We start from the raw sequence: 21,672 nt of genomic DNA, 5'->3' as shown, positions 1-21,672 counted from the left end.
AGGTCTTCAGATCTGGTGAGAGAACAGTAGGAGGACACGGTGGGTGGGGGGGGGGGGGGGTCAACAAAAAGCATGTTCCGCACCAGAACCCCAGCTAGAACCACCATCAGTGGATCAGAGTGAAATATGCAGACGCGTACGGACAGTCTCCAGGCAGAACTGTGGTTCCTCCATGTTTTCCAGAGAGATACATCATGAAGGAACGCTTTGATGCCCCTGATGCAGGAGATCTTCTGCCAGGTTCCCAGGAAGAGCAGAGCAGGAACATGGAATGTGTCAGAACCTGGACTCTGAACATCAGAACTTCTCCAACAGGCAGGATGGAGGGCCTCCGTCCATCACTGGCAATTCCCTGAAGAACAAATGATGTCACGTTCCTCCAGAACATGACATGAAACATCTCCAACCGCAGCGTTTGATGTTTTTAAGAGATCAGAAGTTGCTTTACTGTCCCACAGTGGAGAAATGCCGGCGTGACAGCAGCAAAGATTTAATAATAATAATAATAATAACCCTGAAGGAGCAGGCTAGTCTAATCTAAAGTTACTTCTACAGAAACACCAAGAAGAAAGAGGGAAAAGTAAATACCAGAGCAAATACTGCATTATTATTGATAATATGGTATAATCAGGTAAAAATAAGATGAAATATTCAAGTTTAAAAGTAAAAAAAAAAAAACAACTGCAGCCTATTTACAGGACTAAAATAAAAAATGTGTGATATCCATGATGGATGTAGCTATGGCAGGTTTAGTACCTTTAGTACCTTTATGGGGGAACCATAGGGGAACCATGGGGGAATCATGGGGGAACCATGGGGGAACCATGAGGGAACCATAGGGGAACCATGGGGAACCATAGGGGAACCATGGGGGAATCATAGGGGAACCATGGGGGAACCATTGGGGTACCATAAAGGGAACCATGGGGGAACCATTGGGGGACCATGAGGGAACCATAGGGGAACCATGGGGGAACCATTGGGGTACCATAAAGGGAACCATGGGGGAACCATAGGGGAACCATTGGGGTACCATAAAGGGAACCATGGGGGAACCATAAATGGAACCATAGGGGAACCATAAATGGAACCATAGAGGAACCATGGGGGAATCATGAGGGAACCATAGGGGAACCATTGGGATACCATAAAGGGAACCATAGGGGAATCATGGGGGAACCATTGGGGTACCATAAAGGGAACCATGGGGGAACCATAAATGGAACCATAGGGGAACCATAAATGGAACCATAGAGGAACCATGGGGGAATCATGAGGGAACCATAGGGGAACCATTGGGATACCATAAAGGGAACCATAGGGGAATCATGGGGGAACCATTGGGGTACCATAAAGGGAACCATAGGGGAATCATGGGGGAACCATTGGGGTACCATAAAGGGAACCATGGGGGAACCATAAATGGAACCATAGAGGAACCATGGGGGTACCATAAAGGGAACCATAGGGGAACCATTGGGGTACCATAAAGGGAACCATGGGAGAACCATGATGGTTTCTACCCAGGACTCAGAATTCGGGGGGCCGCCCCTGGCTTCACACCCTCCCTGTAAAATCAGGTAAAACTGTGGGTCATGTGACCCCAGGCCTGCCCTCTGATTGGCTCTCACTGACTCTGGGTAAAGTTTATGTTCAATCAATCAGCTCATCCCACATGTCAACAGCAGGCACCACTGCTGGTGTCACGTGAGTCTGTGACGTCCAGCAGAACCAATCAGTGATCAGCTACCCCAGCCTCACCTGTCAGGTGTAATCAAAGTGGTTCTGTTCTGGTACCGGCAGCATGTTCATGCAGAGATCCGGACCAGCTGCTGAACCGGACTCCTTCCAGAAACACTGTGATTCCTGCTGCCCGTTAGACCCACAGAACCGGAACGCTCTGGATCCAGTTAACCGAACCGGGCTTTCCCCCGCTTCGGTTCGGACTCTGAGCCGAACCGAAGCGGACCTCACCACCACAACCAACCAGCAAAGGCTCGGCTCCGCGCTTTACCCCGCAGGGAGTTCTGATCCAGCTCCTTACCTGGGTCACCTGCGGCGGCTCTGCCACGTGGTCTGCAGCCCGGTCCAGAGAGCAGAACCTCAGAGTTCTGATCGATCGGCTGCTATCTGATCGCTCTTCATCGTCCTCCTCATCATCCGCAGCATCAGCAGCACGGGGCGCGCTCCCGCCGCGGACACGCACACGCCTCGCCCATGCGCGCACATGTGGGCCAGCAGCCCCGCCTCCTCGTGTTCCGTTGGAGTCCGGTCCGGTTTGCGCTCAGTAAACGCCAACCAGAACCCCTGGGAGATTCTGACCCAAGGTTCTGTTTCCTGCGCCGGTTCGTCTGTCCACGCGGCGCAGCGAGGCTGTTCGGAGGTTCGGAGGTTCGGAACCTGAAGGCTAGTGATCCAAACCCAGAAAAGTCAGAGTGTAAGAAAAGAACCGCAGAAACACCGCGAATAAAATAAAAACAAAGACTAAATCATCCTGAAGCTCCACCCACACGGTTCTGGGTTCGGCCCAAACCTGACTGACATAGGCGTTAGAAACTCGGTGTCTAAAGACTGGACCTGCAGAACCACAAGGTTCGGTTGTGGCCCAGAGATGCTCTACAACTGCATTCCTGAAGTCTCGGACGGCAGAACCTGCCTCAGCCCAATCGGGTCAGAACCTGAAGCTATAATTGACCTTGATTGAAACATTTATCCCACATTAAAATGGTACCGACGGCAGGTCCAGAGGTCCGTGTTTGTGTCCCGGTCCAAAACAGAGGTTAATAACCCGGGTCAGGGGTCTGGTTCGGCCGGAGCAGTTCCAGGATCGATGGTTCTGAGCTCCAGAACCATCGCCGTGGTGCTGAAAGGTAAAGCTGTACTGCTATGGTCCGGAGAACTGGAGCAGGACCAGAAGAACCAGAAGAACCACATCCTGGACCCAAGGAGCTTTCATCTGACAGCTGGGTTTGTTCTTTTGAAACCAGAACATCCGGTCCAGTTTACCTGGTCCTCAACGCTTCCGGTCTTCTCGGACCTTGTGGAATCAGAATCTTCTCAGATGTTAAAGCCTCCAGTTTCTGATCTCCTCAACGTGGTACCACGACGCTGTCCGTCCAGAACCTTTAGTTCTATTAATAACCGGTCCACTTGTCCTGGTCTTGTGGATCATGTAGGAACTTCCAGGTATGACTGAAGCCCGGATCCTGGCTGAAGTCCAAATGGTCCTCCAGAACTTCCTGAGAAGATGCTGTCCACCGTCTTCCCTTGGCAGCGCCTGATCACAGCAGGACGGTCTGGACCGTGCAGGCCCTGTTGGTTCTGCTACATGAAGTTGACCCAGATACACAGGTTCTGGAGGCCCGTCTCTGGATGGTCCGTGATGCAGTAACAGCTTTGTTCTGGTGGCTCCTCCTGATCTTGGACTCTGGTACCTCAGCTGGACCTCCCAGCCGGTCCCTCTTTGCATCCAGAACAGCGGTTCTGGACAGTTTGGTCCGTTTCAACAGAGTCACGTCTTCCTGTGAACACAGGTTCTTGGCCTCTTCTGGTCCTGGAGGTCCTCCAAACCTCCAGGACCAGAAGAGACCTGTCACTGGACCAGAACCTCCAGGTCCAGTAAGCTAAGCGCAGCAGGACATCAGTAGAACGGCCTCGGTTCTGTTGGAGCTTAAATCATCTAAACTCAGCTGTCCTCAGGCCTTCAGGGAGGTTCTGCTTCTCACTCGAGGTACCGAAAGAACCGTCCTAGAACATCTGATCGGTCTGGAGGGCCTGAAGCGGTTCTGATAAATGTGGTGGACTGAAACCATCAAGAACTTTAAACATCAGAGAACCTCAGACCCAGTTCTGATGGTTCTGGACGTGTCAACGACCTTCCTGTGACCGTGACGCTGATCCGGTCAGCCTGTGGAACGCCGAAACCTGCAGAAAGTTCTGGCATGGAGGAAAGGTCCGAACCTCCAGAGGAGACCTGGAGATGATCTTGATGGTGGAGCAGATCCAGGAAATGAAGGAAGAACCGATCCAGTGAGAAGCAGCCGTCAGCAGTCTGGGTTTGGACCAGAACGTGGGATGTTCTGCTGCTGCTCCGGTTCCACTGAAGGTCAAAGAGAACGTCTGATGGTGGAACGTTCCTGCCAACAGCAGCTCCTGATGGAGAACCTGATAAAATGGACCCAATGGTTTGGACAAGTGTTTAGTGAAATGTTTTTTGGTGGCCACGCCCACGGGCCACGCCCACCGACCACGCCCACAGGCCACGCCCACAGGTGTGTGAGAGCGACAGGAACCAGACGCCACACAGCCAGTGAAAAAATGCTCTAAAAATCTTTATTGTTCCAGAGAATATTAAACATCAGCACAATTGGACCAATGAGAGCGTTCCATCATTAACAGAAAGAAAACCCAAGAAAAACTTTTTCATTAAAGTAAAAAAATAATAATTACAGCAGAGCCCCCCCCCCCCTCTTGAAACCCCGCCCCCAACTATCTGAGGCTCCACCCACTAAACACCCAAACTCAAAGGAAGTCCTGACTGAGCGGACTTCACCTGAACACACCTGTAGTCGTTTAGCTCCGCCCACCTCAGGCCAGAGTTCTGAAGGGAACGGATCCTGATGCGGAAACAGGTTCTTGTGTTCTTGAAGTTTAAAGTCAGGAACCATAGAACCAGGAGGAAGGAACCTGTTGTGTTTCTCCACCAGGGCCCACAAACAACCTGAAGTTCTGCATGTTGGTTCTGAAGGAAAACCGTTTGGACCAGAACCTGAATGAATGTCACAGAGGAGCTCCACATCCACATATTCATTCAGAACCGTCTGGACCATCAGAACCGGACCAACAGAACCGGAGCCCCTGAGCAGCTGCCAGGTGGGTTTGGACCATCGACACTATCCTCTGTTGGCCTCCGCTGGTCAATGCGACCAGAACCATGGTCCAGTATCAGTGAGAGAAGGTTCTGGTGGATCTTTGTGTTGGGTGGGTTCTGGTATCTGTCCGTGGCGCCGGTTCTTACATCCCCTGAGAAGCTCCACCTTTCCTCGGCGCCGGTTTGGAGTCTCTGCTGGTTTCTGTGGAGCAGAAAACAGACGTGAGCATCGTGGGCCTCGGCAGAACCCCCCCCCCCGGGCTTCAGGTTCTGACCTTGTAGCCAAAACCCCCCCAGGTTCTGACCTTGTAGCCAACCCCCCCCCCCTCCCTGGGCTTCAGGTTCTGACCTTGTAGCCAAACCCCCCCCCCCCCCCCCCCCCCCCCCCCCAGTTCACCTTGTACCACCCCCCCCCCCCCCCCGGCTCCAGGTTCTGACCTTGTACCACAACCCCCCCCCCCCCCCAGGTTCTGACCTTGTACCAAAACCCCCACCCCCCCTTCAGGTTCTACCTTGTAGCCAAACCCCCCCCCCCCCCCCCCCCCCCCCCCAGGTTCTGACCTTAGCCAACCCCCCCCCCGCCCCCCCCCCCCGGGCTTCAGGTTCTGACCTTGTACCCAAACCCCCCCCCAGGTTCTGACCTTGTAGCTGACCCCCCCCCCCCCCCTCAGGTTCTGACCTTGTACCCAAACCCCCCCCCCCCCAGGTTCTGACCTTGTAGCCAAACCCCCCCCCCCCCCCCCAGGTTCTGACCTTGTACCCAAACCCCCCCCCCCCCCCAGGTTCTGACCTTGCAGCCACCGGACCTGCGTGGCGGGCCCGTAGCCCTTCTGGTTGCGGGCGGCGATGCGGAAGATGACGGCGGGCTTGGTGGTGTAGTCGATGTGAGCGTTGGCCAGACTGGCGGTCTGGACCAGGCAGGCCGGGCTGGAGCCGCAGTACACCCTCATGAAGGCCAGCTGGGCCGGACCAGAACCGGCGGCTTTGGGCTGGCTGGACTGGATGGCCAGGTAAACCGAGTATTCGGTGATGTTACCTGCCGTGACGGCGGGGGGCTCCCAGGTGAGCTGGGCCCCGTCCAGGCTCTGAGGAGACAGCTGTCATCAGGACCGCCACCGACGGGGCGCCCCCTGCTGGCGGAGACGCCGCCCCGCGGGAGCAGGTGGCGTCAGCGCTAACTCACCTTGCTGATCTTGATGGCGCACGGAGCTCCGGGGAACCCAGGGAGGCAGGTTTTGAACGCCGACACCTCGGAGAAGGCGCCGCGGCCGCAGATGTTGATCCCTGCCACCCGGAACTTGTAGGCCGTTCCCGGTTGAAGCTCCACCCGCCTCATCTGGCTGTAATCTGGAACCGACCCAGAGTCTTCCTGCAGGGACAGAACACAGGTTGGCCCCGAGACAAAAACCCCGCCCTAACTGTTATTAGCCCCGCCCCCACGGCCCCCTCTGCAGCGCTCTTACGTCGGCCGCGTCGTCGTCGTAGGGCATGTAGTAGTGCGTGACCACGGCATTGGTGACCTTCATGATGCCGACGTCAAACCAAGGGTTCTCCTTTGGCGCCGACTTTCCCCGGATGTTCTGTTTCTGCAACGCACACGAAGCCAAACTTCAGTTTGTTAGCACCCGCGTTGTCTGAGCACAGCTGCCATGTTGTTGGCGTGTTCTGACTTTTCTAAAGTTAAGCAGATTGTTAGCAGGTTGTAACTGCTGGTCTTGTAAGCATGCAGGTAGCATCTGTTTAAAACATTATGTTGGTAAACGCAACATGTAGCGTAGCGTTAGCATGTTGCTAGCCTGGGTTAGCCTTACTAGCCTGTTTCTGGCGCGTTAGCCTACTGCTAGCATGTAGTCACTTAATCTGGATGGCATTAACCTGGCCTCTGGTAATAAAGTTAAAAATCTTGGTGTTATTTTTGACCAAGACATGTCATTTAAATCCCATATTAAACAGGTTTCCAGAGTTTCCTTTTTTCACCTCAGGAATATCGCCAAAATTAGAAACATTCTGTCCAGGAGTGATGCTGAAAAACTAGTCCATGCATTTGTTACTTCAAGGCTGGACTATTGTAATTCTTTACTATCAGGAAGTCCACAAAATGCAGTTCAAAGCCTTCAGCTGATCCAAAATGCTGCAGCAAGAGTTCTGATGAAAATCAACCAGAGGGATCATATTTCTCCAATTTTAGCTTCCCTTCATCGGCTTCCTGTTAAATCAAGAATAGAATTTAAAATTCTCCTTCTAACGTATAAAGCCCTTAATAATCAAGCTCCATCATATATCAGAGCTCTGATTACCCCGTATGTTCCTAACAGAGCACTTCGCTCTCAGACTGCAGGTCTGCTGGTGGTTCCTAGAGTCTCTAAAAGTAGAATGGGAGGCAGATCCTTTAGCTATCAGGCTCCTCTCCTGTGGAACCAACTCCCAGTTTTGGTCCGTGAGGCAGACACCCCGTCTACTTTTAAGACTAATCTTAAAACTTTCCTTTGTGACAAAGCTTCTAGTCAGAGTGGCTCATGTTACCCTGAGCTACCTCTATAGTTATGCTGCTATAGGCTGCTGGAGGACATCAGGGTCTATTTCTCTCTCTCTGCTGAGTTCTCCTACTGCTCTCCAATCTGCATTGTTTGTTATTTCAGCTTTTAACTTTTGGTTCTCTGTCATTTTTCTCTTCATAGAAGGTACACCTGGTCTGGTCGTTCTGTTAGCTGTGACATCATCAGGGGAGGCAGATCATCCTCTATTACCATCTACCATAGAAAGTACTCCTGGGTCAATGTGAGCTTCTGAGCTTTCTGTGTCTCTGCTCTGTCTTCTCTAACATAGAAAGTACTCCTGGGTCAATGTGAGCTTCTGTGCTTTCTGTGTCTCTGCTCTGTCTTCTCTAACATAGAAAGTACTCCTGGGTCAATGTGAGCTTCTGTGCTTTCTGTGTCTCTGCTCTGTCTTCTCTAACATAGAAAGTACTCCTGGGTCAATGTGAGCTTCTGTGCTTTCTGTGTCTCTGCTCTGTCTTCTCTAAGCCCCAGTGGGTGGAGGCAGATGAGCGTTCACACTGAGCCTGGTTCTGGTTCTGCTGGAGGTTCTCCTCCCTGTTAAAGGGGAGTTTTCCTCTCCACTGTCGCTTCATGCATGCTCAGTATGAGGGATTGCTGCAAAGCCATCAACAATGCAGACGACTGTCCACTGTGGCTCTACGCTCTTTCAGGAGGAGTGAATGCTGCTTGGAGAGACTTGATGCAACCTGCTGGGTTTCCTTAGAGAGGAAACTTTCTCACCAACCTGGAGGATCTGATGGAGCCTGACTCTGGAAAGAATCTTTAGATTACATGATTCATGAAGTGGTGCTGTATAAATAAAATGTAATTGTTATTTTGGTAATATCTGTGTTTTCTGCGTAAACATTGATCGTCTGCAGCCTAAACTTCTGATCTTTTAGTCCCTCAGAAACCGCGGTCTGAGGCTCTGCTGGCTCTAATCTGATTGTCTCACAGTCGTTGGCTCTGTGACGCCGTTGGTGGTCTCCATCCGCGTGGCGACAGCCGGGCTCTTCGCCTGGCCCTCCGTCATCAAAGGGGCGGGGCCAAAAGTGCTGGCCAATCGTGCGACGGCGCTGCTGACGGCCGAGGTGGCGAGCTGGGGCCCGTGGCTCTCTGCGCTCGGGTCGTTCAGGCTGTCGGCTGGAGCGAGACCCTCTGCAACGTAAACCTCATTAAACCAAGCTAACAGGGTCACCTGCTAGCATTAGCACTCTGACACACCTGTGGGCACGCTGCTGGGTTCTGGTTCCTGCTGCTGCTGGACCAGCGCTGCCAGCTCCTGTGGTGTCAGCACGATGCGGACGGCCTGGTCGTCGGATTGGCTAGCTTCACCTGCAGAAACGCACACCTTTAGCCACGGCGGCCTCAGACGCAGCGCCGCCACCGACCTGAGAGCGTCTCACCGCTGGCGCCCGCCGGATACAGCGCCACCTGCTGGGTCAGCGCGTAGGTCAACGTCCTGGAGACGTCCTCGCCTCCGTCCCCCTCTGATGACATCAGCTGCTGAGGAGGACCTCCATCTGACAACGCCGATGACATCATGGCCTCATCGTGCCCTGACTGGCTGTCTGCCACTGTTGGCTCCTCCCCTTCTCCTGTCACCATGGTGATGCTCTCTGAGGACTCCGCCCTCTCAGCACCAACCAATGAGGAGATTTCCTGCAGAGAAAACCATCAGAACCCGATCAGAACCTGATCCGACCACCGAGCTTCAGGTTCCACAGTGGGTTCCTTCTGGATTAGCTCCCGCCCCCCACAGAACCTCCACCTGAGCAGGTGTTTACGGCTGCAGCCAACTGCAGAACCTAGAACCTGGACAAGAACCGCGCAGCGTACGTACCGGCACCGACGGGCCGGGTGTGGGCGTGGCATGCGTTACTATGGTAACCGCTGCGCTCTGAGTGACGGCGGAGGCAGACGAGGAGGCGGAGTCTGGGGGTTCTCCGTGCTCGCCGTCTCCGCTCTGCTGGGCTGCAGGTCGGGAGGACAGGAAGTGATGTCACCACACCCCCCAGAAGTGCCTTAAACACTGCAGGTGTTTCCAGGTGTGAGCGGTTACCTGTAGCGGTGGTGGCGGTGTTGGTGGTGCCGGTCTCATGGGTCTCACAGGGCGGGTTGGAGCACACCTGTGAACGCAGACAGGTGATCACTACACCTGTACCAATCACAGATCAGCATCACCTGCTGTGACAGAGGTCGGCTCACCTGCTGGACCCCTCCCGCTCCAGCGGTGGTGGCGGTGTTGGTGGTGCCGGTCTCATGGGTCTCACAGGGCGGGTTGGAGCACACCTGTGAACACCAGCATTACTGTCATCATCAGGTCTTTACCTCCATGGTCCAACTAGCCTGCGCCGGGTTCTGGATGCAGAACAACTGAAGTTCCTTCATGTGGGGAGCGGTTCTGGATCACAGAACTTCTCCTGAGACGCAGCAGAACCCAGAAACCCAGACCAGTGCCAGAACCCCTGAGCTCTGCCCCGCCCTCCTGCCCCGCCCGGACCTACAGACTGGACCCGACTCGTCTGCAGAGCCGCCATACACCTGTATGGCTTTGGTACCTGCAGTCTCCTCAACCCGCTAATGGTCTTGACCAATATCGACAATTAGGAAGAGAAAGTGGTAGTTCCCCCCCCGGGTCCCGGATCACCTGGATCTCAACCATCGCTGACACCTGTAAGCTGATACCTGTAAGGTGACACCTGTAAGCTGATACCTGTAAGCTGATACCTGTAAGCTGACACCTGTAAGCTGATACCTGTAAGCTGACACCTGTAAGCTGACACCTGTAAGCTGATACCTGTAAGGTGACACCTGTAAGCTGACACCTGTAAGCTGATACCTGTAAGCTGACACCTGTAAGCTGATACCTGTAAGCTGACACCTGTAAGCTGACACCTGTAAGCTGATACCTGGAGCCACCCAGAGTCCACAGAGCATTTTACCTGCAGCTCCTGGTTCATTTTAGCAGCGGTCACGGTGTTGGTACTGGTGGTGCCGGTCTCGTGGGTCTCACAGGGCGGGTTGGAGCACACCTGTGAACACAGACAGGTGATCACTACACCTGTACCAATCACAGATCACCTGCTGTGACAGAGGTCGCCTCACCTGCTGGACCCCTCCCGCTCCAGCGGTGGTGAAGGTACTGGTGGTACCGGTCTCATGGGTCTCACAGGGCGGGTTGGAGCAGACCAGAGTCACTGCTGGGAGACGACAAACACCGGATCACTCCTCTGGCAGTCTACCTGAGTCCTGCAGGTGTTCACCAGGTGTATGAGGGTGCTGCTGACCTGTGGCTGCGTCTCCCCCGGCGTTGGTGGTGGTGGTGGTACCGGTGGTGCCGCCCGGTTCCTCTGACGTAGGAGAGGCCATGATGGAGACGGGCAGGTCCTGGACCAGCGGCTGAGGCTCGGCGCCGCTAGGCGTGGTGATCAGGGTCACCTGTAGACAGGAAACAGCCGTAGGAGGCGGGGCTAGACCAGCCCATTCAGGCCCGCTGCAGCAGAACACCTGCTGCTCTCACCTGTCTGGGTCCTGAGGTGGTGGCGGTTGCCGTGGTAACCTGGCCGGTGGGAGTGGCTCCGCCCATCAGGGAAGTGGAGACGCTTCCTGTTACCGTCCCCAGACCAGAGACCCCTGCAGGCAGGAAACCGTCATCAGAGCCGAGCCCTCCTCACCTGTGCAGGTACACCGACCGCTTACCTGTGGTTCCTTTGACCACCAGCGTGGTACCGGCAGCTCCTGGCGACACCAGTCTGAGTCCACTCATGGGGATGCTTCTGAGGATGGTACCAGCAGTCCCAGGAGCTCCTTTCAGCACCACCTGAGCACACAGAGGGTGAACACCTGGAGACGCCCCACCTGTTGGGTTTGTGAGGACCACCTGAGAGCGCTGCGGCGTTGCCCACCTGTGTGACCCCCTGCTGGCTGCCTGCAGACATCCTGGGGACCGCACTGATCAGCTTCTCGGTTCCCGGAGTCCCCACCTTGGTGGTCAGGATGGTGATCGGACTGCTCCCACCTGCAGGGGGCGGAGCCTGCGTTAGCGAGCCGCCCGACTCGGAGCGGCGGCGGCCCAGGTGTGCGAGGCGTACCTGCTGCTCCCTGCAGAGCCGACAGCGGGATGGTCTTGATGATGGTGGGCTTGCCGGCGGCGGAGCCGGCCTGCGCCGTGCTGAGGATGGCGGTCTGCTTGCCGTCGGCTGACGTCACCAGCTTCAGGATGGTTCCGGCAGGTAGAGCGCCCTTCGCCTGGGGGGGGGGGGGGGGGGGGGTCACGTCAGAACATCTCACCCTAAGGTCCGGCCCAGCAGCAGAACCCAGCAGAACCCGGTCAGTACCTGAAGGATCTGAGCGACCGGGCTGCTGCCAGCCTGCGCGGTAACCACGCCGCTCTGGACCGGTCTGGTCTGGACCACCGACACCATCTTCCCCAGGTTGCCAAGGTTACCGAGCTGAAAGAGAAGCAGCAGACAGGTGAGGTCACCTGGAGGAGGTCCAGAAGGTTCTGAGGACAGCAGGAACCCCCCAACAGAACATGCAAGAACCCAGCTCTGGTTTATGGTACCAGAACTGTTCTTTATGACCCTCATGGAAGTCCGTCCTCAGAACCTTCAGAACCTGCGGAGCTGTTCGGTCCAATTTCGCCCCAGAACCACCGGTCTCTGAGCTTCAGACGAGACTCAAACTGGACACTTAAAATATAACAGAACCAGTACAGAACCAGTATAAGAGCAGATCCAGAAAAACAGACCACAGAACCCAGAAGCCAGTCCTGGTTCTGGTTCTGGTGCGATGACAGAACGAACTGCTGCTAAAGAGGAGAAATGTTCTGTGGAACCAGAGTTCTGGACCTGACCCGGTTTACTCTACTCTACACTGGCCTACTGGACCCAGAACTCACGACCCGATTCCTGCCACGGACTCAGGATGGTTCTAGATTCTTTTTCTGTGTTTTCTGTCCGAGTCCACGGATCGGTTCTGATGCCGAGGACCGGGCCGGTCGGGTCCAGCTATGCTGAGCCTCCATCTCTACCAGAATGACCTGAACAGAACCAGACGAGTTCTGGACAGGTGTCCCTCAGGTGAGGACCAGAACCTCGGCCCGTACGCTGCAGAAACCCAAGCGTGACATCACTCACCAAAGCTCCGCCCCCTCCCAGGCTGATGGGACTGTTGACGATGGTGATGGTCTTTGTGACTCCGCCCACTACCGTGGTCACCACCTGAGGCTGCTGGGACACCGTCACCGATCCCGACTTATGCACCGTGATGATTGGCCGGCTCGCCGTCCCGGGGGCGGGAGCTACTGAAGCCCCGCCCACCTGAGCGGCAGCAGTCTTGAGCAGGCGTGTGGCCGAGTTGTTCACCTGAAACAGAGAGGATGATGTCAGCATCAGGACCGTCAGCTCGTCACCATGGTAACGGGTCCCAAACTCACAGTCGTCACGGCGGCGTCCCCCGCAGGAACGCCAAGGACCGGCGCCGGGGACGGCGGGATCTTCTGAGTGACCGCGGCCGCCGCCGCCAGGGCCGCCATGCCGCTCATCTGAGGACTGCTGCCGATTGGCTGAGAGACAGAAGGGAGGGGTCACCGTGGAAACCCGGCACGTGCAGCAGGTGGGTCACATGACCACGTTAGACTGAGTTAACCACCAACCCCAGCTGATGCCCTTCCTCAGGCCTCTGAGAAAGGCCAGCAGGTAACTGTACAGGTATTGATGGAGAGGTTACCATGTCCTTACTGTCTGACCGGGCTGCCCAGGTACCGCCACTCGCACACCTGCAGGAAGTGTTGCCATGGTGCCGGGGGGTTTGGCCGTGGCCATCTTCAGGACCGCTGCAGAGACACAACAGGTGAGGAAGAAGTACACCTGCACACCTGCCTGCGCAGGTAGACCTACCTGCACAGGCACACCTGCCTGCACAGGTACACCTGCCGGCACAGGTAGACCTGCCTGCACAGGTACACCTGCCTGCACAGGTAGACCTGCCTGCACAGGTAGACCTGCCTGCACAGGTAGACCTGCCTGCACAGGTACACCTACCTGCACAGGTACACCTACCTGCACTTTTGGTGCTTGCAGCAGATGGGAGTCCAGGTGCTGAGGCGCTAGGAGAGGGAACCACGCCCGGCACCAGGACCGCATGGCTGGTTGAAGCTGATGCAGCAGAGGCGGAGCCAGAAGCAGGTGTGGCCGGAATGATGTCGTACTTCTGCAGCTGCAGCAGGTACGTGTCTGCCGTCTTAGACGGCCCCCAACTCACCTCCAGGGAGGTGGTGTTGGCCCGGACCAGCTGCACCCGGGACGGAGCCACAGGGCATTCTGGGAGGAGAGGAACCAGGTGAGAGACGCAGCTCAGACAGAGGAGCGTGTGTGTGTATATTATATATATATATATATATATATATATATATATATATATATATATATATATATATATATATATATATATATATATATATAGATATATATATATATATATATATATCTATATATCTATATCTATATATAGATAGATAGATAGATAGATAGATAGATATAATATACACACATACAAAGTCTGAAATCAATTTAAATGTCAAGTGGTCTGCTGCCTGCCTGTCTGGTGCTTTTACTGCGCTGCCGTCAGGAGGGAAGGGAACAGCGCTGCGTTTCCTGTTTAGCCTCTTTGTTGTTTTATTTAGTGACGTTCCTTCAAACAGCGACTAGCATCAAGTCTAGCAGCTTTCTGTTTAATAGCCACTTTAATGAAAGCACCAGTAGTTCTGGAGTGGCTGTCTTGATGGAGCAGCCATGAGCGCCTTCCTGCTTCCCTCAGCGCTGTCTGACAGGCACAGCTGCTGCTGCCTGGGCCTGGAGCCACGGCAACATGAATCAAAGCTACAGGTGATCCACCTGGATTACACATGCTGACATAAATATGACCTAAATGTAGTTTACGTAAATGTAGTTTTTAAAGAAGTCTCTTCTCTGACAGCTGTTCTGGTAAAACTGAGCGTGGATTCAGGCGACGTATTAAAGGTCATGAATCCCAGAGGAAAGCCTGACAGGTGAGACACAGGCAGGTAAACTGTAGGTGGTTCCTCTGCAGCAGCAGTACAGTGGCGCCCCCATCAGGAGCCATGGAGATGGTGCATCTGTTTCGCTGCGGTTCTGATCCACAGCTAAGTTCTGCTGACTCAGATCAGAGGAGCTAAAATGACATCACATGATGACATCATCGTTTCATCTATCGTGTTGCCGTGACCTGCTGCGGCCCACCTGGCCCGGCCTGCTTTACCAGACGTGCTCACCTGTCTCCAGGTACCACAGGTCCTTGCAGCACACCTGGTTGTTCCAGGCCTTGCGGTACCCGTCCCTGCCGCTCCAGATGAAGAGCCGGGAGTTGATGGCCACGCTGCAGTGCCCCGCCCGAGCTCTGGGCAGGTTCTCCTCGTCGCCGTCCATCAGAACCGTCTCCCAGCACATGCTCTCTGCAGGCACACAGGTGTGAGTGGGCGGCTCTGTGCAGGTGTACAGGTGTACAGGTGTGTACAGGTGTGTGGATGTGTACCCAGGTTGAGGCAGGCCAGGTTGTTGGTGCACTTCCACTCCTTCTCATGAGTCCCCATCTTCACGTCGTCCCCCAGGAGAGGAACCCAGCCTCCAAACACGTACATCCTGTCAGACACACACACGTTCTGCAGCGGTTCTGGACGGGTTCTGTACTGGTTCTGTTGTGTTCTGCACTGGTTCTGGACGGGTTCTGTACTGGTTCTGTTGTGTTCTGCACTGGTTCTGTTGTGTTCTGCAGCGGTTCTGGACGGGTTCTGTAACGGTTCTGTTGTGTTCTGCACTGGTTCTGGACGGGTTCTGTACTGGTTCTGTTGTGTTCTGTACTGGTTCTGTTGTGTTCTGCACTGGTTCTGGACGGGTTCTGTACTGGTTCTGTTGTGTTCTGCACTGGTTCTGTTGTGTTCTGCAGCGGTTCTGGACGGGTTCTGTAACGGTTCTGTTGTGTTCTGCACTGGTTCTGGACGGGTTCTGTACTGGTTCTGTTGTGTTCTGTACTGGTTCTGTTGTGTTCTGCACTGGTTCTGGACGGGTTCTGGGCGGGTTCTGTGTAGGTGGCTGTACTGGTTCTGTTGTGTTCTGCAGCGGTTCTGGACGGGTTCTGTGCTGGTTCTGTTGTGTTCTGCACTGGTTCTGTTGTGTTCTGCACTGGTTCTGGTCGGGTTCTGTAAAGGGTGCCTGTCATGGTTCTGTTGTGTTCTGCACTGGTTCTGTTGTGTTCTGTGTAGGTGCCTGTACTGGTTCTGTTGTGTTCTGTGTAGGTGCCTGTCCTGGTTCTGTTGTGTTCTGCACTGGTTCTGGACGGGTTCTGTGAAGGGTGCCTGTCCTGGTTCTGTTGTGTTCTGTACTGGTTCTGTTGTGTTCTGTACTGGTTCTGGTCGGGTTCTGTGAAGGGTGCCTGTCCTGGTTCTGTTGTGTTCTGCACTGGTTCTGTTGTGTTCTGTACTGGTTCTGGACGGGTTCTGTGAAGGTGCCTGTACTGGTTCTGTTGTGTTCTGCTCTGGTTCTGTTGTGTTCTGCACTGGTTCTGTACTGGTTCTGTTGTGTTCTGCTCTGGTTCTGTTGTGTTCTGCACTGGTTCTGTACTGGTTCTGTTGTGTTCTGCTCTGGTTCTGTTGTGTTCTGCACTGGTTCTGTACTGGTTCTGTTGTGTTCTGCACTGGTTCTGTTGTGTTCTGTACTGGTTCTGTACTGGTTCTGTACTGGTTCTGTTGTGTTCTGTGTAGGTGCCTGTCCTGGTTCTGTTGTGTTCTGTACTGGTTCTGTTGTGTTCTGTACTGGTTCTGGTCGGGTTCTGTACTGGTTCTGTGAAGGGTGCAGCAGTACTTGTTGTTGATGATGGTGGCAGAATGCAGGCTGCGGGGAAGGGGAGGCGTCCCTCTGACAGCTGGTTGGCTCCACACCAGAGAGTCTGTGACATCATCAGGATAACGACCAATCAGGAGACGGTTTCATACAAACAGGAAGCAGCATGTATCAATGGCATAGTCATGTTCTCGTGACATCACCACACGCACAGCTCGTCTGCATTAGTCTTTAGATAAGAAATTATTACTTATATTGATCATAAAATTAAATAATTGTATAATGTATTCATTGTTAAATGTGAGAGGTAATATTTTGTGTTAAATAAATTATAATTTAAGTTCTTTAGCCTTTTTTAACAAAAAAATATTCATACACTACACCACATTTTATTGAAAACATTATTTTTAAACGGCTAAAAAAATATCTAGAAAATATCAGAATTGTGGCTATAAAACCAGAATCAAGCTGTGGCCGCAGTGCATTCTGGGAAAGCGGTCAGTCTGATGAACGCACAAGTCTGCTCTGATGCATGCTGGGTAAAGAGGGCAGGTTCTCGGTCAGCTGTTCTTGGCAGTTGGAACAGTGCTGAGGATGATGATGTCACGAGAACACGAGAACGCTCAGGTACGCGTCCTGAGAAACTGCGTCAGACTGAGCTCCCTGTTCTGTATCCAGAGGCCCACCAGAACCCGGGTCCTGCACAGAGAACCCAACTTCCTCGTGTCGGGGTTTTAATGGCGGCATGAAACAAACTAACCACGGTCCTCCAGGTAGATCCTGAGACTCCAACAGGTAGAACGGGGCTCTCACCTACGTCCAGAACCCACAGATCTCCCAGGCGGCAGCCGTTCATCCCGCCGTAGATGATCAGCCTGCTGACTCCGCCCCTGTTCGTCATCACTGCCGTGTGACTCTCTCTGGGAGGCGGCGGCGGCCCGGTCGTGGCCGGGATCTCCCAGCTGACCACGGTGGAACCGGGTTTCAGCTCCAGAGAGTACAGGTCATTCAGGTACCTGAGGACAGGTGGGCATTCAGCGTGAGGCTCAACGTGCATGAAGGCAGGTGATGGCCAGGTGGTTCCTACCTGGGAATGTTGTTCTTAGGATCCTCGCTGTCATTGGCCAGCCCACCAAACAGATAGCACCGGGAGCCAATCAGAGAGAAGCTGTGTCCGAGCCGAGGGCATGGGGGCGGGCCCTTCTTCGGGGATTTGGCTTTCAGGCGTTTCCACTCCCAGCGGCTGGCCTGCAGGAGATTCACAGTTCGGTTAACGGAGGCCCCGCCCCCGGCCCCGCCCCCGCAGTGACATCACTGACCTGCAGCTCGTACAGCTCGTTGCTGTATTTGCCGTACTCCACCATCCCTCCGAACACCAGCAGGCGCGTCCCGTCGCACACGAAGCCGTAGGCGGCGCAACCCGGCGGGATGTCGCCGCGCACCGCCGGGATGAACCACTGGTTGGTAGCTGGAGGGATTAATTAACCTGATCACATGACCTACGTCTCAATTCAGTTTTATTTCTAAAGCACCGATTCACATCACATCATCATCAAGGTTCTTTCCAAAGTCAGACTCCATCAGATCCTCCAGGTTGGTGAGAAAGTTTCCTCTCTAAGGAAACCCAGCAGGTTGCATCAAGTCTCTCCAAGCAGCATTCACTCCTCCTGAAAGAGCGTAGAGCCACAGTGGACAGTCGTCTGCATTGTTGATGGCTTTGCAGCAATCCCTCATACTGAGCATGCATGAAGCGACAGTGGAGAGGAAAACTCCCCTTTAACAGGGAGGAGAACCTCCAGCAGAACCAGAACCAGGCTCAGTGTGAACGCTCATCTGCCTCCACCCACTGGGGCTTAGAGAAGACAGAGCAGAGACACAGAAAGCTCAGAAGCTCACATTGACCCAGGAGTACTTTCTATGATAGAGAAGACAGAGCAGAGACACAGAAAGCTCAGAAGCTCACATTGACCCAGGAGTACTTTCTATGGTAGAGAAGACAGAGCAGAGACACAGAAAGCACAGAAGCTCACATTGACCCAGGAGTACTTTCTATGGTAGAGAAGACAGAGCAGAGACACAGAAAGCACAGAAGCTCACATTGACCCAGGAGTACTTTCTATGTTAGAGAAGACAGAGCAGAGACACAGAAAGCTCAGAAGCTCACATTGACCCAGGAGTACTTTCTATGGTAGAGAAGACAGAGCAGAGACACAGAAAGCACAGAAGCTCACATTGACCCAGGAGTACTTTCTATGGTAGAGAAGACAGAGCAGAGACACAGAAAGCTCAGAAGCTCACATTGACCCAGGAGTACTTTCTATGTTAGATGGTAATAGAGGATGATCTGCCTCCCCTGATGATGTCACAGCTAACAGAACGCCAGACCAGGTGTACCTTCTATGAAGAGAAAAAGACAGAGAACAAAAAGTTAAAAGCTGAAATAACAACAAACAATGCAGATTGGAGAGCAGTAGGAGAACTCAGCAGAGAGAGAGAAATAGACCCTGATGTCCTCCAGCAGCCTAAGCCTATAGCAGCATAACTATAGAGGTAGCTCAGGGTAACATGAGCCACTCTGACTAGAAGCTTTGTCACAAAGGAAAGTTTTAAGATTAGTCTTAAAAGTAGACGGGGTGTCTGCCTCACGGACCAAAACTGGGAGTTGGTTCCACAGGAGAGGAGCCTGATAGCTAAAGGATCTGCCTCCCATTCTACTTTTAGAGACTCCAGGAACCACCAGCAGACCTGCAGTCTGAGAGCGAAGTGCTCTGTTAGGAACATACGGGGTAATCAGAGCTCTGATATATGATGGAGCTTGATTATTAAGGGCTTTATACGTGGAAACGTTATGCTATCAACCCGGAACATGACGCCATGTGACCCGCCAACAGGAAGAGACTCCACTGCTGTTCTGCTTTAGAACCACACATGGCTCAGATTGGCTGTACTGTCTTCAGCACACGGCGGTTCTACAGCAGAAGAGTACCGGCATCAGTTAGCAGAGGTTCTACAGGGTCAAAGTTCTGCTGATCACCAGATCAGGACTGGGTCAGAATCACAACAAAGACAATGTTCTCTGGGAGCAGCTCAGTAAACCAGAACATAGAACTTCACCAAGGCAGAACAAATCAAAGAACACAGAACATGGAACCATTGAGATCTGCTTTCTAAAGGAGAACGTGGTGGATTAGACCCAACAGAACCTGTAACCAGATGTTTGACCTGGAAATTAATTCTCCAAACAGGCCAAAGTTTTAGCTTCCAGACCGACGGAACACAAGCCCAGGATACAGGCGGAACGGTTCTCCCTGAGACCTAATGTCAACATATGGAAGAGAGGAACATCTTCTGGTGAAACATCAGCAAGCCACAGGAGAACATGCCAGCTGCTGTTTCAGAATCCGATGGAACCAAAGATGAGTGGAACACTGAGATGTCTGTTAGACTCGATGTTTAATTGTGTGTCTGCCTGACACAGAGGAACATCTTTGGTTCCTCAGCAGCTGAGCGGCTGTGAAGAACCAAGTCAGGTACCCCAGGAATGGTCATCTACATGCTGTGAAAGTGCTGTGGAGGAACTACAGGGAGAACCTGAGACTCCATGTGGGATCATGCATGTTCTAACTGGGTTCCCAGAGGTTCTTGGTGGTCGTGGGGGTTCTAGAAACGCTGGTTTCTGTTTTATGACACCGCCTTCTTTGTTGCTCCTGCATTGATCCAGCAGGGTCCTCAGGGCCGGGGGGGCGGTGGGGTCCGGCCGGCCGGCCAGGCGGCAGGCTGGCCGGGGTGGGGGGGGGGGGGCGGCCGGTTCTTTGTCTTCTGGGTTTAACCTTCATTTTCTGGACCTGGTTCTGCTTTAATGATCCGGTCTGAAGACCCAAAACAAAAGCAGCCGTTATAACTGCTACTTGTGTAGTTTTCCTGTCTCCGTGTGGGCGGGGCCGTGTGACGTCACCATTGTTTTCAGTAAAAAGGCGCCATTTTTCACTGTGTCTCTGAGCGGTTAGCGGCAGCTAGCTGCTACATGCTAGCCGCCAGAGTTCCGCAGACACCGGGACCCAGAAACACAAGCACCCACCCCGCGAAACGGCGGAACCGCTCCGGGTTAAAGCCCACGGACCGCTCTTTTCCTCCGCTTTAAAGCCCCCGGTCCGCTCCTCTGCCCAGTCTGAGCGCAGAACCCGACCCAGTGTCCAGCTAAAAGCCCAGAACCCGACCCACTCCGGGTTAAAGCCCAGAACCCGGCTCCGCTCCGGACCCACCTGTATTATAGACGTGCAGCTCGTCCACGATTCCCTCGTTTCCTCCTCCGAACACAACCATCAGCTCCTTAATGGACACGGCCCGGTGCCCGTGCCGGGGTCGCGGAACCGGGCCAGTCCAGCCCAGGACCCGCTTCCAGCGGGGCTGCAGCACAACGGGGGTCTCAGTGAGGGTTTCCATGGACGTTCCTCCGGTCTGATCTAGATTCAGCCGCACGTTAATGGTTTCACCATTGGCTTCCTTTGGACCGGCTGGTTCTGATCCAACCGGCTCCCAAAGAGGTTCCTCAGAGCGGCTAGAACCATTCACTATTCCCCGGGTCTGAAGGCCGCGTTGTCCCGGAGCTGTGCTAACAGCTAATAGCTAGCAGCTAACGCTATTCTTCTTCTTCTTCTACTTGAATTGAAGTGGCGGTTGGCAAACAGTAACTTAGTGCATTACCGCCACCAACCGGTAGGGAGTGTGGACCAGGACAAACAAGCTCAAAACCCGGTTATCAACAAAGAACGAAACTAAATGACCTTATAGCTTACACCTGAGGGACTTTTTCTTAAAATATTTACAGGATTCCTTCACCTATCCAAGGCTCCTTATTAACTATGTTAAATTGTCCCTGATATTTCCTGAAGTTGGCCTCCGTGTTCTATAGTTTCACTTTCCCAATGAGTTCATATCTTCCTGATGTGTTGAGTTAAGTCAAGTTTATTTATAAAGCATTTTTCAGTAATAGGATCATTCAGAGTGCTGTGACAATTAGGCCTGTGTGCCCCAGCTGCAGCCGCTTATTATCCTTTCTTGTATTCTGTGTCTTCCAGCACTCATATCCTGAAGCAGGTACCTGAATGCAAAACTAAATAAATCCTGAAATGTACAGGCAGCCAGAGCTGGGAGGACGAAATGGGAGCAAGGTGCTCATGGGCTGATTAGCCATTAGCATCTGGGCAGCAGAGATTTTGACCCACTGCAGCTAACGTTAGGTATCGGCCATCCCTGCAAAAAGACAGTTGTAGTCGTCCAGTCTAGAGGTGGTAGAACCATACGTCACCCTTTCAAAAAAGAGTGATCTCAAAAAAGTCCTGAAAAATAGTTTAGCATGTTAAAGGGTGACGCATAAAAGAGACATCCAGAAGGCCAAGCAGAG

The 21,672-nt window shown here is 53.5% G+C and overlaps 2 protein-coding genes across 4 annotated transcripts in view; both read right to left on the bottom strand.

Moving 5' to 3' along the window:
• si:ch211-169p10.1 (FERM domain-containing protein 4B) overlaps positions 1 to 2,236 on the bottom strand; it is a 29,014-nt gene extending 26,778 nt beyond the window's left edge. For 2 of the 3 annotated variants that reach the window (XM_036143946.1, XM_036143952.1), the window contains exon 1: positions 2,045 to 2,236. The gene's annotated coding sequence lies outside the window, so the exon portion shown is untranslated. The remainder of the gene's footprint in view (positions 1 to 2,044) is intronic. The other variant, XM_036143963.1, reaches the window with a different exon arrangement.
• A 2,074-nt stretch (positions 2,237 to 4,310) lies between these two features.
• On the bottom strand, positions 4,311 to 20,922 carry hcfc1b (host cell factor C1b). The gene is given in 29 exon segments (XM_036143906.1): positions 4,311 to 5,072; positions 5,661 to 5,955; positions 6,054 to 6,239; positions 6,334 to 6,456; positions 8,363 to 8,565; positions 8,632 to 8,742; positions 8,814 to 9,069; positions 9,251 to 9,381; positions 9,470 to 9,536; positions 9,616 to 9,699; positions 10,353 to 10,442; positions 10,516 to 10,610; positions 10,698 to 10,848; positions 10,931 to 11,043; positions 11,110 to 11,230; positions 11,316 to 11,428; positions 11,502 to 11,658; positions 11,748 to 11,861; positions 12,549 to 12,830; positions 12,833 to 12,976; positions 13,152 to 13,246; positions 13,473 to 13,733; positions 14,705 to 14,884; positions 14,965 to 15,071; positions 16,290 to 16,374; positions 17,082 to 17,284; positions 17,356 to 17,516; positions 17,588 to 17,736; positions 20,531 to 20,922. Coding segments are annotated over 29 exon segments (4,317 nt in total). The 5' UTR covers positions 20,712 to 20,922; the 3' UTR covers positions 4,311 to 5,013.
• Positions 20,923 to 21,672: the final 750 nt, after the last annotated feature.

This window comes from Fundulus heteroclitus, chromosome 1, assembly GCF_011125445.2.
Source record: "Fundulus heteroclitus isolate FHET01 chromosome 1, MU-UCD_Fhet_4.1, whole genome shotgun sequence".
NCBI classification, from domain to species: Eukaryota; Metazoa; Chordata; class Actinopteri; order Cyprinodontiformes; family Fundulidae; genus Fundulus; species Fundulus heteroclitus.
This window is presented reverse-complemented; position numbering and strand designations above follow the sequence as displayed.